The sequence below is a fragment of the Callionymus lyra genome, chromosome 3, assembly GCF_982586985.1.
Source record: "Callionymus lyra chromosome 3, fCalLyr1.hap1.1, whole genome shotgun sequence".
Lineage (NCBI taxonomy): Eukaryota > Metazoa > Chordata > Actinopteri > Syngnathiformes > Callionymidae > Callionymus > Callionymus lyra.
The window spans coordinates 10,214,859-10,230,226 of NC_141820.1; the positions used below are offsets into that span (position 1 = coordinate 10,214,859).

Here is a 15,368-nt window from a genome sequence, read left to right on the forward strand (position 1 = left end):
CTCGTGGGCTTTAGACTTTTTTTTTACTATGTATTTGTCTATATTTTTCGTCCCTTAAAACATTTAATCAAATATTAAAAATATTTTCCAACAAGTTCTTTTTTTTCAGATTTTAAAATAATACAATTTATCAAAAATACAATGAAATAATATTTATACGATACTTTGTCAGATACTTTTTGTAACTTATTTATTTATATACATATTGTTTCGGGGGGCTTTCCTATTATAAATTAGGTCTGTTCTAAACATGGAAGTTTGAAACTTTTATTAAAAACTATAAATAATAATAAAATAATCAATTTGTTTGTTTTTTCCATTAATAGTGTTTGATTTTTAAATAAAGTGTCACAGTTGTCTTTTAGGACATTTGTTCTTTGTATTTGTCATTTTTGTGAGTACAAATATTTGCCAAAAAGGCGATTTTATATCGGATTAAAGTTTAAATAAATAAAAGTAATACAAAATACTATTTATAGCTTTTTTATTAGGGTTATTAAAGATTTGTTTGTTATAAGATATGTTTTCCTGTGTTGCTTAATATCCAACTTAAAAAAAAAGGTAATATAAATCGGATATTAAAGCAGTTTTTCTTTAGCAAATAATTTGTAATATTAAATATTTTAAAGAGCAATACATTCTCACAAAAAAACAAACTTTATTTTAAAATCAGACACTAAAACAGAAGAAAACTACGACTATTTTATCATTTAAGTTTTATTTTATATTTAACGTTTAAACTAATGAATTTACTACCAAAGTCACTAGGAAAAAAGTTACAAAAAATGATCAAATATAGCTAAACATGCTATCAATAGAATCTATCTGTCATACTTAGTTGAACTAGTTATAATTAATACAAATAAATATGTTTCTACCTGATCTATGACATCATGACATGAATGCGCTCAAAGAGCCGAGTCTAGACTCATCTAAACGAGTCATGTTATCCTGCAGGTGGTTCTGTTGGTACCGAGTCCACTCACTGCTTCAGGGTCTTGTTGGAGGTTTTTTCTGAGGCGGCGGATGTGGGCGGAGCTTCACGAGACTGGGTAATGTCATGATGATGTCACAGTTTTGTATTTGCAGGTGAGGTCAAACAAAAGGTAGAAATCGACCGATTTTTACCACAAAAACAAAAAAAAAAGGACAAAAATCAAAGTTCAACGTTCCCGGGTCATCTGCACACATCTGGGAACTCAAGGTGGTTCTCGTGTCTCTGGGGGTCACGAGTCTAGGAAGGATTGATAAACACATGCAGACAAAAAACGTCTTAAAAAACTGAAAAGTTCTTCTTTTTTCGTTGGGACTCAAAGTTTGATCGTCCACCACAGACTCAAAGTATTTTGTGTATCAACTCACGTCCTTCACGACCTTTAAGACCAGGGGTCCCCAAACTCTTTTTCCTGTGAGGGCCACATAACCTTCTCTCTTCTCTGATGGGGGCAGCTTTAGTATATAACAGAGAAAGTGTGACGATCAGGGGTCCCTAAAAAAATGTTCTTCACAACAAAAAACATCAGGAATGAATAATAATACATGAAAATCTAGGCCCTAAACTGTTGATATCTTTCAAACTAGACGTTCTTAGAGAGCAAAAGAATATGTAGAGAGGTCTAGAATACATCAACAAAGAACCTACAGTCTTGACTTTTATTTAGCCGCGTAAACAATTTCTCTAAGGAGACCTCCTGAGGGATCAACAAAACTTTATCTATCTATCTATTTTGGACACCCCTACTTTAGATCATTGATCTTAACCCCAAAGCAGAGGAAAATTCCACAAATAAATTAATTTGACTGCAACGTTTTTCTAACATCTCCTGCTCTGGCGCACGTTCACGTAGAAACACAGTTCAAACTTTAAAATGTAGATAAAAGTCCAAATTATCAATGTGCGATTTGACTCCTTTTTAGCTTTCATAGTTTTTTGTCACAAGGCGAAAAGAAAAGCCCACTCTCGGGGTATTGTCTAGTTGTAGATATAATTCACTAAGAGGATCGGACAAAACTGAAACTCTGGTGATTGCTCCTGATGATAAGGTTCCAGGGTTGAGTCAGTACTTGGGTGACTTAGGTCAGTCTGTCAAACTGAGCCTGAGAAACCTGGGTGTTGTATTTGATAAAGACATGTCTCTTGTTCAACACTGAAGAAAACTGACCAGAAACAGTTTCCTTCAACTGAGAAAAATCTCTAAACATTTGTGTCTTCTCGTTTAGACTCGTTTAGAATATTTTATTTTGGTGTCTAAACCAGAAGGATCTGTCTCGCCTGCAGTTGATTCAAAACTCTGCAGCGAGAATTCCAACTCGCTCTAGTAGAAGAACTCACATTTCTCCGATCCTTAAAACTCTTCACTGGCTGCCAGTTTCTTTCAGGATCAACTTTAAAATTCTGGTTCTTACTTTCAGATCTATTCATGGTCAGACCTTCCATCACTGATCTGATCCAGACTTACAACCCAGCTCGGGCTCTGAGGTCCGTGGATCAGAATCTACTGATGGTTCCTGAACACGCTTCAGGACCAGAGGAGAGAAATCCTTCCAGACTGTTGCTCCTAAGCTTTGGAACCATCTCTGTGTTTGATGATCTACTGACTCCTTCAAGAAACATCTGAAGACCTTTTTATTTGTGCTTTTCCCTGATTTTCTGAGACTCCTGTGTTTGTCTGTTTGTCTTGATCTTTTAAAGTATATATTTTAACTGTGTATTGTTCTTCATTGTTCAAGTGCTTTGTGACCCTGGTCTAGAAAGGCGCTTTACAAATAACCTTTACTTTATGTTGCATCAACAAATAATTCAGTCTAAACATTAGTTACACTTAATAACTAGTAAGAAACTGAACCCTTGAAGTGGAGCGAGGACAGAAAATAGTTGTAAACATGAGAAAGCACCAGGAATGTTGTTAATAAGAAAAATAAAACTAAAAATTATATTTTTATATAAGAGGTTATTTTGTTCAGAGATAAATAGGACTGTTGCTTCAAATGTGACCTGAGCTCGACATGTTAAATCAAAACAAATCTTAACCCTAATGAATGCTGGGAAACTGTGATAAAATCAAAGTAATTTACAAAAAATAGGAAAAGTTGTTAGAAAATATAAACTAGTCTTGTGATCGTACAAATGTTGACCAACACAGACAAACAAGTTACATTGAATCAAACTCAATTCTATAGTTTAACTTTAACCAGTTTGTGAAAACATTACTCTCCAGACTCTTTACACGTTAAAAGATTTTATTAAAAATGAACAAAAATCAAAGATGGTGATGGTTGTAAATGGCCGAGAGGTAAGAAATGAAACAGCTGAGCTTTAAAAAAAAAACAAACACTCGTCGTATTTCCCAAAGTATTCATTCAAAAAACACAGACACACTTATAAACATACGAGCTACTGGATTTCTCCCATGTAGAGCCGCTTGTCGCTGCCGCAGGAGAGAACTGTGGAGACGACACACTCCATGTTAGACACAACGTCAAAGTAAATCATGTGTTTTACTCTAGTATTGACTGGTACAGGTACTATATGTATCGATTCAAGTTCTATGGCGTGTTCTGCTCACCGACTGGCTCGTTTGGGTGGAAGACGACCTCGTTGACGGAGCCGGCGTGACCCGGCAGCTTGTAGAGGATCCTGCGAGACGTGGTGTCCCAGACGTAAACGAATCTACAGCAGAGTGAAAGTATCACAACATGAGGAGACGGTTCAATGGAGGACGAAACATTTTTACGTGAATATGGAATTTAACATTTGAATAGTTGAAACGTTTAATTGAAAGGTTTAAACAAACAAAAAAAGCTTTTAGTATAATAATAATTGTATAGCTTTTCCTTGATTTTCTGGAACTCCTGTGTTGTTCTCAGTATTATCTTGATCTTTAAAGTATATACTTTTTTGAGTTGTGTTTTGATTGTTTAAGCGCTTTGTGACCCTGGTCTGAAAAAGTGCTATATAAATAAAAATTACTTACTTACTTACTTACATTAAGATTTTTATTGTAATGGAAGTTAAAATCGAATATTTCAAATAAAATTAGGTTTTTTAAATGGCTCTTGCTTATAACGCATTTTCAGCACCAAAAAACACTTTACACCAAGTTACTCAATCATACAGTGGTGGGAGTAGGCCGCGACGCAGCTCAATCATGAGCAGCAATCAGGGTCGAGTGTCTTGCTCGGGGACACGACGCCACAATCTAGTCCGGAGCTGGGATTGAACTCACAACCTCTCTGCCATCTGAGCTATGATGCCCACAGGGTTTAAAAAAATTCAACAATATATAAATATATAAAAAAATAAAAGTGTTGATATATTAGAGCCACTTTGTACATTTTTTAATTATTGGGTTTTATTAATTTATTTTTAAAAATAACAATTTTAGCTCTTTAATGAACAAATTATTGAATTTAATGATTAAATTAAAATATATATATTTATTAATATTCAACATTTCGTTAAAAATTGTTTTACCCTTGAAATGTTTCATTAAATCATTCAATATACTTATGACACTGATGTACTTCCATACTTTACGACATGAAATAATACGTTTTTAAAATGGAAAAGATAATTATAAATGGATCTCCTTAAGACACTTTAAAGGTTGAACACAAACATATATTCTCATCCAAACACGCTTAGATCAGCAGTTTCTCACCTGTCGGCCGAGCCTGCAGCCACTTTACTGCCGTCAGTGGACCAGGAGCATCGTAGCAGGTTCTTGAAGAGACGGAAGTCGCACATTTAGAAAATGAACGTTAAGACAAGGGTGAGTGAACTAACTCTGGGTCACCTTTTCAAAGTTGTGCACGTTTCCCTGGAAGATCTTCACACATCTTTCTTTGGGGGCGAACGGTCGGACGTCCCAGATACGCACTGCAAAGAGTCACGTTTGTGAGTCAAACGTTTTTCGAGGTCGGGACAGGTACCGACGGATAATAATACACTTCCTCTTGCATTGATTATTACTGTCTGAAAAGGTGATTTGTCCTGAAGAAAGACGGCGTTTCCTCCGTAAGTCTCTAGTTTCAGTCAAGTCAAGAAATAAATCTATAAACTAGTAAAAATATGTAAAACACAAACTCTATACTGGACCATCTTTTTCCTGCTGACTCAGCGTTATGGTGAGATTAGTTTTTTTATACTTATTTATCATTGCCTTTCCCAGCATTTTATTTATGCCGTTTTCCTCTGAAGGTGCGTACATGAATCTAATGCTGACACTAAACTGATTAATTTCAAAAAAGGTGTGGAACCTGTGCCTAAAATACTACGTTTCATGCAACAAGATGATGGTGAGTTAAATCTAATCCTGTTTTCTGATCGTTTCTAGCCACAAATTTCATATAAAAAAAAAAACTTTAAAAAAAAGATACCTGTGTTATCCATGGAGTTGGAGAGAAGGTAGGAGCCTTCAGAACTTAAACCCAGTCCCGTCACAGAGTCTCCGTGTCCGTGCATGTTGTAGATCAGCTTGTTCTGCCTCAGGTCCCAGACCTTCGTGACACATACACAACAGGTGTTAATGTTGGTTAGAAAACTTCATACACAATAACATCTGGAAAGTTGATTTAAACCCAAGACTGTCAGTAGGAGGTTACATTAGGTTTTAAATTCACTTCAGCTCCTGATCACCATTTATACTCTACAAGGATCCTTTGATAGTCGCAGGTTTCTTTGTCCAAAACCAAAGTAAAAACTACCCATTAAACTCATTGTTCATCTATTTTCCTTACATATCAGGCCTGTGTTACAGTTTTAAATCATCCCTTCCTTTGAAAGTACTTTCAGCAACTCTCCAATACATCCTCTCCGGGGCCACAACCCTGAGAGGGAACTTAATGTTCTCCTTTAATTATAGGGCTTACAAATAAATTCAAAATTTGACAAAAAAATGCAAAAAACACAGGAGACTACTTTGCTGAGCCAATCAGCAGCCAGCATACTGAAAACCACCATCCTTGCACCAGTAGCAACAAAATTCAAAAGATAAATCGGAACAGGCGGCAGAAACTACAAATCTAAAAAACATAAAAACGGCTGTAGGAATCAACCAGGTAAAGGAAGGTTATGCGAGGTCACCTTGATGTCGTTGTCGATGCCTCCGGACAGAATCTGATCGCTGGTGTCGTTGAAGGTGACGGCCAGGACTTGGTAGGTGTTGTGGAAGGTATGAATGGCGCCTTTCTTCCGGATGTCCCACAGCTGCCATAAAAAAAAGGGGTGAAGACACGTTTAACACAGGAAGAAAATGGAGCGACGGGTGAGAGGCTTAAAGCTCACCTTGACTGTGCCGTCGTCGCTGCCGGTGCAGACCAGCTGAGGGCCTCTTCGAGCCGGATAGCAGGTGTTGACGAAAGAAGTGTGGCCCTTCAGGCGCTTGACCCTCTCGCCCGTTTCACTGTCCCAGACACCGACCGTCTTGTCTGTGCTCGCAGAGAACAGTATGCTGGAACAAAGTAAGGAAAATATATTTATATCACTCAGTATGTGGGTGATTTATAGACAGATAACAAGCGTTTTTAAAGGCTTTATTTCTCCGAATATAACCCCCATGTTTCCATTTTTACAGTGAACTCACAGACATTTGGTGAGTGAAGAAGACAGGGACATAAACAAAAATATTCTCTTAAATTAGGGCAGAGTTTGAAGCCTGTCTACAAGGACAAAAATGATTCATTAAAGTGACACCGAGGCTCTGATCGTACCTTCCGTCAGTGTTGTAATGGAGCTCCATCACTGCGCCACTGTGGCCTTTGAGCGTCGCAAAGTTGTCACAATCGCCGTAGACGTTCCACATCACTGAAACAAACAAAAACACAGCAAATAAGTTGCAGTGAATACTTGAGAGAATTGATAGATATCATAGAGATAGTATGCAAAAGTCAAATCATAATACAAAAACGGTTTCTGTAGAGTTCAAAAATACAAAAAAAGAGTAAGTTACTGTATTGATATGGAGACTGATATAGATGACAGTTTTAAAGATATATAAAAGGACTATTAACAATTATAAAGTGACGTTTAACAAAAGTAAAAGTAATTTGGAATAAAATAGATTTTAATAGGACCGTTTGGTGAAGGAAAACAAACTGTTATTAAGACATATTAAGCCTCCAAGAATAAAAATACAGTTTTAAAGAACAGGCTCATTGCTCATTTTGATAAACCTGCTCTAGTGACATGAAAGACCAAGCAAATGGAAAAATGTAGATTTGAAAAAACAAGCCATTGTTAGGAAGCTTTTCAAAAAGAACACTTGAATAAAAAAAAAATTCAATAAATTACAAATAAGTCTGTCGAATCCTGATGATGCCAGAGTAGCGCCGTTCGGGTGGAATTTGCTGCAGTAAACCTCGCCCTCGTGGCCAGACATGAGCATGATGGGCGCTTGCAGGCTGGATGAACGTGGCGGACCCTGCGAGAGAAAATTCACACATTAGAAACGATAAATTCAATTACATTTGTAGCACATAAAATATTATCAGAATCAGAAACGAAATTCAAGTGCATCATCCAGACGGTGAAAATTGGATAGATAGAAATAACGACATATACTTGAATAAAGATATAAAAGAAGGGTTAAAAAGATGTATAAGACAAGATAAGAAAGTACACAAGTAGCAAATAAAGATGACATGTACCGATAAATAGCAAAGCAGCAGAGATAAGAGGTAGATCAGATCAGTTCTAGAGATAAAAACGTGTTTACACTTGGTCTTTTGTGCTTCATAAAGGGATTTATTTTATTCTATTTTGCTTTCCACGGATTGAACTTTTCCCGTGTCAGGCACAAATAGGACAGAAACAAAACAGGAAAATCCGTCTACACATCTAATGTAATGCAAGAAGTATTCAAAAGATTCAAGTCATATTTGTGAGGATGTTTGAACAAACTTTATAATAATATATTAGCTAATGGCAGCTAAATACATTTACTACTAATACGTTACTATAATCTCACGCCATTGTTGTTTTATGCATAAAAATACACCATCATAAATGATTTCTTAGCATATAAATATGATTTAATTCTGTACTTGATTATTGGTTTTTCGACATCGAACTATAATACTAGCGAGTATTTGTTATTTCCTACCGTAGCCACGAGTTGTGTTTGAGCAGCGGCTATAAGTTCTGTCCGAGGCCGCTTCATCTCCGTCGCCACCAGCGCCATGTCGGCCGGTCTTTTCATAGGTTCCATCATTTTTACACTTCTTGGCTTAAAGGCTCGCTAGCTTGTCGTTTTTTTATCCTCCAGATCCAACAGAAAAACTGAGCTAACGATGCTAACGTTGGGGAAACGAATCAATGGAGCCAACGAAGAAGAAGACAAAACAACTGCTTCCGCCAACTACTCGAGCTCTGATTGGTTCACGCCGCTGTCCGCCGCGGTGATTGGCTGGATTCGATGTTGTCGTGTTGCTTTGAACCGGAAGAGAAATAGTCGCTTGGCGTGCTAGCAGTGAGGTGAGCGTATCTGTTTAATACAAAAGAAACCCGTGATAGATTCTCTTAACTTTAACGCATGCAATAATAATTATAAACGAATATATATTTTGTCTCAGCTTGGTTTAAGATTAAGCTTTAGATTTTTAGCGATCTCATGCTTTATTTAGCTAACATTAGCCGTGCAACTAAAATGCAAACATCCATCCGTGTGACTGGAAACATGAGCTACTATAGAAATAGTTTGTTTATTATACTTCTATTATATTGTTATAATTTACCAAATATTATCTTACTGATATTTTACAGTTGCATTTAACGTAACACGTACTCTCCTACCCGCTCTCGATGTTGTTTTTATTTTGGTAGTTATTTGTCGATTTAATAGTCGATAATGTTTGGGAATATTTTTGATAAACGACTAATATCCTTAGTTGTGAACTTATTACCATTTTTACGTGTTTATTTATTTTATTTTAAGTGCATGTTTTTTTTTAAAAATCATTTCACACCTTGGTCCTGTTCGCATTGTTTCAACAAATCTTATTGAGTTACAACATACTGTATATCTGTAGTAATGTTGGTCAAGTTTGGGTTTTAACCTATAAAAAACAAAATCTAAAGTAGTTAAAATAGATTCCCTTAGATAAGAACTTCTATCTCCAGCTGCAAGGTTATGTATTTGAAGCAGTTTTCAGGCTTAAACAGTTTCTATAAATGAATATTGACCTGTAATGTTATTTAAATGATCAGTTGATGTGTAGAGACTGAACTTCTCCACTGGTTACAGAACATGTCTGACAGCGATGGAGCAGGACAACAAGAACCCGCGGGCCTGGACGGTTTGCCGCCGATGTATTCTATCGCTAAAGGAGAGGTGGTGTCCGTGCAGACCTACGGCGCCTTCGTCCGGTTGCCAGGATACAAGAAGGAAGGTAAAAATGTTTGTGGTGAACTTACAGACGATAACGTGATTTATGACTGAGATGTGAAGGAGATCAGTCGGTGCAGAAAATCAAACGTCCGTTTCTCTAGATTGCTACAAAAAGAAGATAAATTATTATGATTATGTTATTACAATGATGCATGTATTTATTTATTGCACTGTTTATTTCTGTTTATTCTGTACTTCAACACTGTGGGACAAAAAATGCAATAATACCATGATTCTGTTATTTGTCCTCCATATAAAAAACTATCATGAATTCATATTTTATCCCTTTTTTTAGTAGTTTTTTTTGTTATTTTTGCAGATTTTAGTAGCAAAAAAACAAATAGTTGAAATACTTAAGAGAAAATTGATGAGTTTCTTTCATTAAACTGGATAAAGGGTGTTTTTTTTTTTTTTACAACATTTTTTTTCTGAAAAGAATCTCAGGTAAAAACCTCAGTTTTTTTAAACCGAAAGTGTCATGTATATAGATGTTTGTAGTTTTGTATTTTAAATATTGCATTTTATAGTTTATTTTGATTTAAACAAACTTCTCTTCAAACCTTACAAATGAATACATTTATTAAGAGCAGGTGCAGATGTTCCTCCACATGCAGACATCTTTATAATTCTCATATTTGTCGTGCATTGCAAAACGAATTCATAGCTTATTCTTCTCATGTTTTTTTGTTTGTCTTTGAATATTTGCAATTTTGCAACAAACAAACACAAAAACAACAACCACAGCATGTAAAGGAAAAATTAAAAGAAAAAGGACAATTAAACCGTTACAGTGATCAAGCTTAAAGTTCAATTGGTGTATATATATATACAGTATATATATATATATATATATATATATTTGGAAAGAATCTCAGATGTGCCTCAGTTTTATATTGGAGCAAAATGTGCAGTTCTAGTGGAAACTTCAGTTGTTTGGTTTGAGATAAATCAGTAAATATTTAAGTATATCGATTTTTGTTTTTTAAATAAAACGTCATTTCTTCGTTTTAACTAAAAATTAACCTTTAAATCTTTTAAATCAATACATTTACCAACACTTTTCCACTATAATCAAACAATTTTTAACAATTGCTACCCTTTTGATATTTTAAATGTGTTTATTCTAAACATGTTTTTGATGATAAAAATCTCGTCTCTGTGTCTTTGCGAGAGAAAAAATTAAGTTATTCGTGTTACGACCGATATAAACTTGTTTGAAGATGTTTGTATTTTATATAAAGTTCAGACTCTCATGTCCACCGTTCATTCTCAGGTCTGGTCCATGTGAGCGAAATGTCCGCCACTCGTGTGGAGAGCGCCGCTGAAGTGGTGGACATCGGCGAGAAGGTGTGGATCAAAGTGATCGGCAGAGAGGTGCGTGAACACAAACGTTCAGACGACGCAGATGACTTGAAAGTGATTTTTTTTTCCCTCCTCAGATGAACGGTGAGAAGGTGAAGCTGTCTTTCTCCATGAAGGCCGTCAACCAGGGGACGGGGCGAGACCTGGACCCCAACAACGTCAACTCCGAGTACGATTGCATCTTCTGAAGGTTCCAGAAGTCGATTGTGTTTGAACTTGTTTTGTGTTTCGTGTGACGTGCAGGCAGGACGCCAGGAGGCGGCGACAGTTCCGGGATCACACGGGCAACAGGATCACTCTGGAGGCCGTTCTCAACACCACGTGCACGAAATGTGGCTGCAAAGGTGCGCGAGTAGACACCAAGATCTTCAACACGAGCCTAGAGAGTCTCAAAAGTTGATGTTTATCCTCCTACAGGTCATTTCACGAAGGATTGTTTCTCGGCTCCGGGGACGCAGTACGCTCTTCTGCCTGAAGAGGACGCTCAAGGGCCGCCTCAGCAGCAGCAGCAGCAGCAGCAGCAGCAGCCGAGCTCCACCACACAACAGTCTGTCAGCGAGAAGAAGAAGAAGAAGGAACTGAAGAAGGTAAGTCAGGGTCAAAGTCTCTGGACTCGTACGAGGAACTCATGGTCTCGTGGCAGGAGAAGATGAAGAAGAAGAACAAACAATTTTAACTATAATCTAACAATTTTAAACTATAACTGAACAATTTTCAACTATAATTAAACAATTTTAAACTATAACTAAACAATTTTCAACTATAATCAAACCATTTTCAACTATAATCAAACAATTTTCAACTATAATCAAACAATTTTCAACTATAATCAAACAATTTTCAACTATAACCAAACTATTTTCAACTATAATCAAACAATTTTCAACTATAACCAAACTATTTTCAACTATAATCAAACAATATTAAACTATAACTAAACTATTTTCAACTATAATCAAACAATATTAAACTATAATCAAACAATTTTCAACTATAATCAAACAATTTTCAACTACAATTTTCAACTATAATCAAACAATTTTCAACTATAACCAAACTATTTTCAACTATAATCAAACTATTTTCAACTATAACCAAACTATTTTCAACTATAATCAAACTATTTTCAACTATAATCAAACTATTTTCAACTATAACCAAACTATTTTCAACTATAATCAAACTATTTTCAACTATAACCAAACTATTTTCAACTATAATCAAACTATTTTCAACTATAACCAAACTATTTTCAACTAACTATTTTCAACTATAACCAAACTATTTTCAACTATAATCAAACTATTTTCAACTATAACCAAACTATTTTCAACTATAATCAAACAATTTTCAACTATAATCAAACTATTTTCAACTGTAATCCAACAATTTTCAACTATAATCAAACAATTTTCAACTACAATTTTCAACTATAATCAAACAATTTTCAACTATAACCAAACTATTTTCAACTATAATCAAACTATTTTCAACTATAACCAAACTATTTTCAACTATAATCAAACTATTTTCAACTGTAATCCAACAATTTTCAACTATAATCAAACAATTTTCAACTGTAATCCAACAATTTTCAACTATAACCAAACTATTTTCAACTATAATCAAACTATTTTCAACTATAATCAAACAATATTAAACTATAATTAAACAATTTTCAACTATAACCAAACAATTTTCAACTATAATCAAACAATTATCAACTATAACCAAACAATTTTCAACTATAACCAAACAATTTTCAACTATAATCAAACAATTATCAACTATAATCAAACAATTATCAACTATAATCCAACAATTTTTAACTATAATCAAACAATTTTCAACTATAATCAAACAATTTTCAACTATAATTAAACAATTTTTAACTATAATCCAACAATTTTTAACTATAATCAAACAATTTTCAACTATAATCAAACAATTTTCAACTATAACTAAACAATTTTTAACTATAACTAAACACTTGCTGGTGGCAGGAGAAGAAGAAGAAGAAGAAGAGGAAGAGGAAGCGCGAGGAGTCGGGAAGCGACAGCAGCAGTGGAGGCGAGTGCAAACCTAAGAGAAGTTGGCGCGAACACACCAGCGACAGAGACGACAAGAAGAAGAAGAAACACAAGAAGCATAAGTCGCACAAGAACACCTGAGGAAACGTCTGAAGTTCTGAAGAAAACACCTGGACTTTTTAACCTGTAAAAAAAATAAACGTTCCTGTTTTTTTTAAGCATGAGGTCGTTGAGGAGCCGACTGTAATATTTATGTTTTATTACACATTAAACGACACTGACGTGAGCGGTTTGTGTGTTTGTTGATGTGTGATGTCGTACAGTTGGGGCCTCAACGAGTACAGTCAGTTTTTAAAAGTATTTATTTTTGTGTGAACTCGGTCGAGTTCATCGTAACAACATTCTACATTCTAAAAATCTAAATATATAGTTATTTAATTCTCAATTTTCATGGAAATGTATTGATTAATTTATATAATTTACTCAAGATATTAAATAAATATTTGGAGATATTCAAAACTATATAGAAATGTATGTTATGGTTTCATGTCCTTGTGTAAAGTCATGTTTCCAAAACTAGACTTTAGAAGATAAAACACATTTTATTTATTTGTTTTAATCTCATCAGTTTTAATATATTTATACGTTTCTTGTCCACTTTGAATTATATACATTTTTATTTTCTTTACATCATGCATGTGTAATTATAGAATTTTCAACTATAATCAAACAATTTTCAACTATAATCAAAATATTTAACTATAAACAAACAATTTTCAACTATAATCAAACAATTTTCAACTATAATCAAACAATTTTCAACTATAATCAAACTATTTTTAACTATAACCAAACAATTTTCAACTATAATCAAACTATTTTCAACTATAACCAAACAATTTTCAACTATAATCAAACTATTTTTAAACTATAATCAAACAATTTCCAACTATAATCAAACTATTTTCAACTATAACCAAACAATTTTCAACTATAATCAAACTATTTTTAACTATAATCAAACAATTTTTAACTATAATCAAACAATTTTCAACTATAACCAAACAATTTTCAACTATAATCAAACTATTTTTAAACTATAATCAAACAATTTCCAACTATAATCAAACTATTTCCAACTATAATCAGTTTTATGCTAATTATACGTCCATCAAACCAGAAGAAAACAAAGGTGAACATCTTCAACAACAGTGTTTGACACTGAACAGGAACTACAGTCGTACGATCAACACTCAAATGTGAAACAGGAAGTAGAAACACTGTTGACCTGGAATAACCTCCACAGGATCTGTAACCTGAGGCTGATGGAAACACGACGGTAGTAACTGTTAACTGTCCCTTTTCAAGCTATTGTTGCCACACATCTGGTTTCTGCTCCGTCATGACACGAGCAGGAGATGAATCACACACACGCACACACACACACACACGCACACACACACACGCACACACACACACACACACACACACACACACACACACGCACACACAGGAAGTTGTTGCCACACAAACAGGAAGTGCCATCATCACACCCTGCAGCTCGACAGGTTCTGATGTTGATCCGAACCAGTCTTCAGTGGAGAGCCTAGAATGTTGCCTCAGGTCCACGAACCCTGTTGACCTTCAGAAGCCACTGTTTTACACATCGGAACCAGGTGTTTCCAGGTGAGGTCGTGACCTTCAGGGTCAAAGGTGATCCATGAACATGCGTGACTGACTGCTCCGGCAAACTTGACGACACTTTGATCTACATCTTTAAAATATTTCTTCTTAAAGTTTTACAGCAAAGTTTAAACCTTGTGTTGTCTCGGGTCAAAGTGACCCGAAAACCTGAAGACAAATGTGTTTGTGGTATCCCTTGTCTTATCTCAGGGTCAAGGTCACCCGAAGGCCTGAAGACAAATGTGTTTGTGGTATCCCTTGTCTTATCTCAGGGTCAAGGTCACCCGAAGGCCTGAAAACAAATGTGTTTTTGGTATCCCTTGTTTTGTCTCTGGGTCAAGGTGACCCGAAGGCCCGAAAACAAATGTGTTTGTGGTATCCCTTGTGTTGCCTCAGGGTCAAGGTTACCCGAAGGCCCGAAAACAAATGTGTTTGTGGTATCCCTTGTGTTATCTCAGGGTCAAGGTGGTCCAAAAACCAATGTGTTTGTGCTATCCCTTGTGTTATCTCAGGGTCAAGGTTACTCGAAGGCCCGAAAACCAATGTGTTTGTGGTATCCCTTGTGTTGTCTCAGGGTCAAGGTGCAGTTTTTAAACAATAAACAAAAATGTGTATATATATATACAAATACACATACATGTATAGTAAAACCAATTACTGATGTGACTTTGAAGCTCGTTTAAGTTTCTCCAACTCTCACCCTGTGTAGCTGGGACATCTGGAAGGAAGGAAACAAATCAAAAAGTATATGTCGGACACATGGAGACAGAATAATCATTCATTTAATTGAATAGAAATTTAACTTGTGTTTCCTTCAGATAATTATTGATTCGTATCTTTATTGATAACATAACGAGCGTCAGAACAACCTTTCACACCGTCACCCTCGCTCCAGTTGGCGCGACCT

At 35.3% G+C, this 15,368-nt stretch overlaps 2 protein-coding genes across 2 annotated transcripts; one reads left to right on the forward strand and one right to left on the reverse strand.

The window, feature by feature from the left end:
- Positions 1 to 3,222: 3,222 nt before the first annotated feature.
- Positions 3,223 to 8,305, reverse strand: snrnp40 (small nuclear ribonucleoprotein 40 (U5)). Its single transcript, XM_087785688.1, has 10 exons — positions 8,103 to 8,305; positions 7,292 to 7,421; positions 6,712 to 6,805; positions 6,287 to 6,452; positions 6,086 to 6,208; positions 5,380 to 5,500; positions 4,797 to 4,879; positions 4,662 to 4,723; positions 3,567 to 3,670; positions 3,223 to 3,444 (listed from the first exon to the last, which is right to left on the reverse strand). The coding sequence occupies exons 1-10, from the start codon at positions 8,208 to 8,210 to the stop codon at positions 3,395 to 3,397; spliced, it is 1,041 nt and encodes a 346-aa protein (XP_087641814.1). The 5' UTR covers positions 8,211 to 8,305; the 3' UTR covers positions 3,223 to 3,394.
- Positions 8,306 to 8,438: 133 nt separating this feature from the next.
- On the forward strand, positions 8,439 to 13,064 carry zcchc17 (zinc finger, CCHC domain containing 17). Its single transcript, XM_087785689.1, has 7 exons — positions 8,439 to 8,473; positions 9,243 to 9,387; positions 10,660 to 10,760; positions 10,826 to 10,917; positions 10,992 to 11,092; positions 11,166 to 11,335; positions 12,752 to 13,064. The coding sequence occupies exons 2-7, from the start codon at positions 9,246 to 9,248 to the stop codon at positions 12,917 to 12,919; spliced, it is 774 nt and encodes a 257-aa protein (XP_087641815.1). The 5' UTR covers positions 8,439 to 8,473; positions 9,243 to 9,245; the 3' UTR covers positions 12,920 to 13,064.
- The last annotated feature ends 2,304 nt before the right edge of the window (positions 13,065 to 15,368 follow it).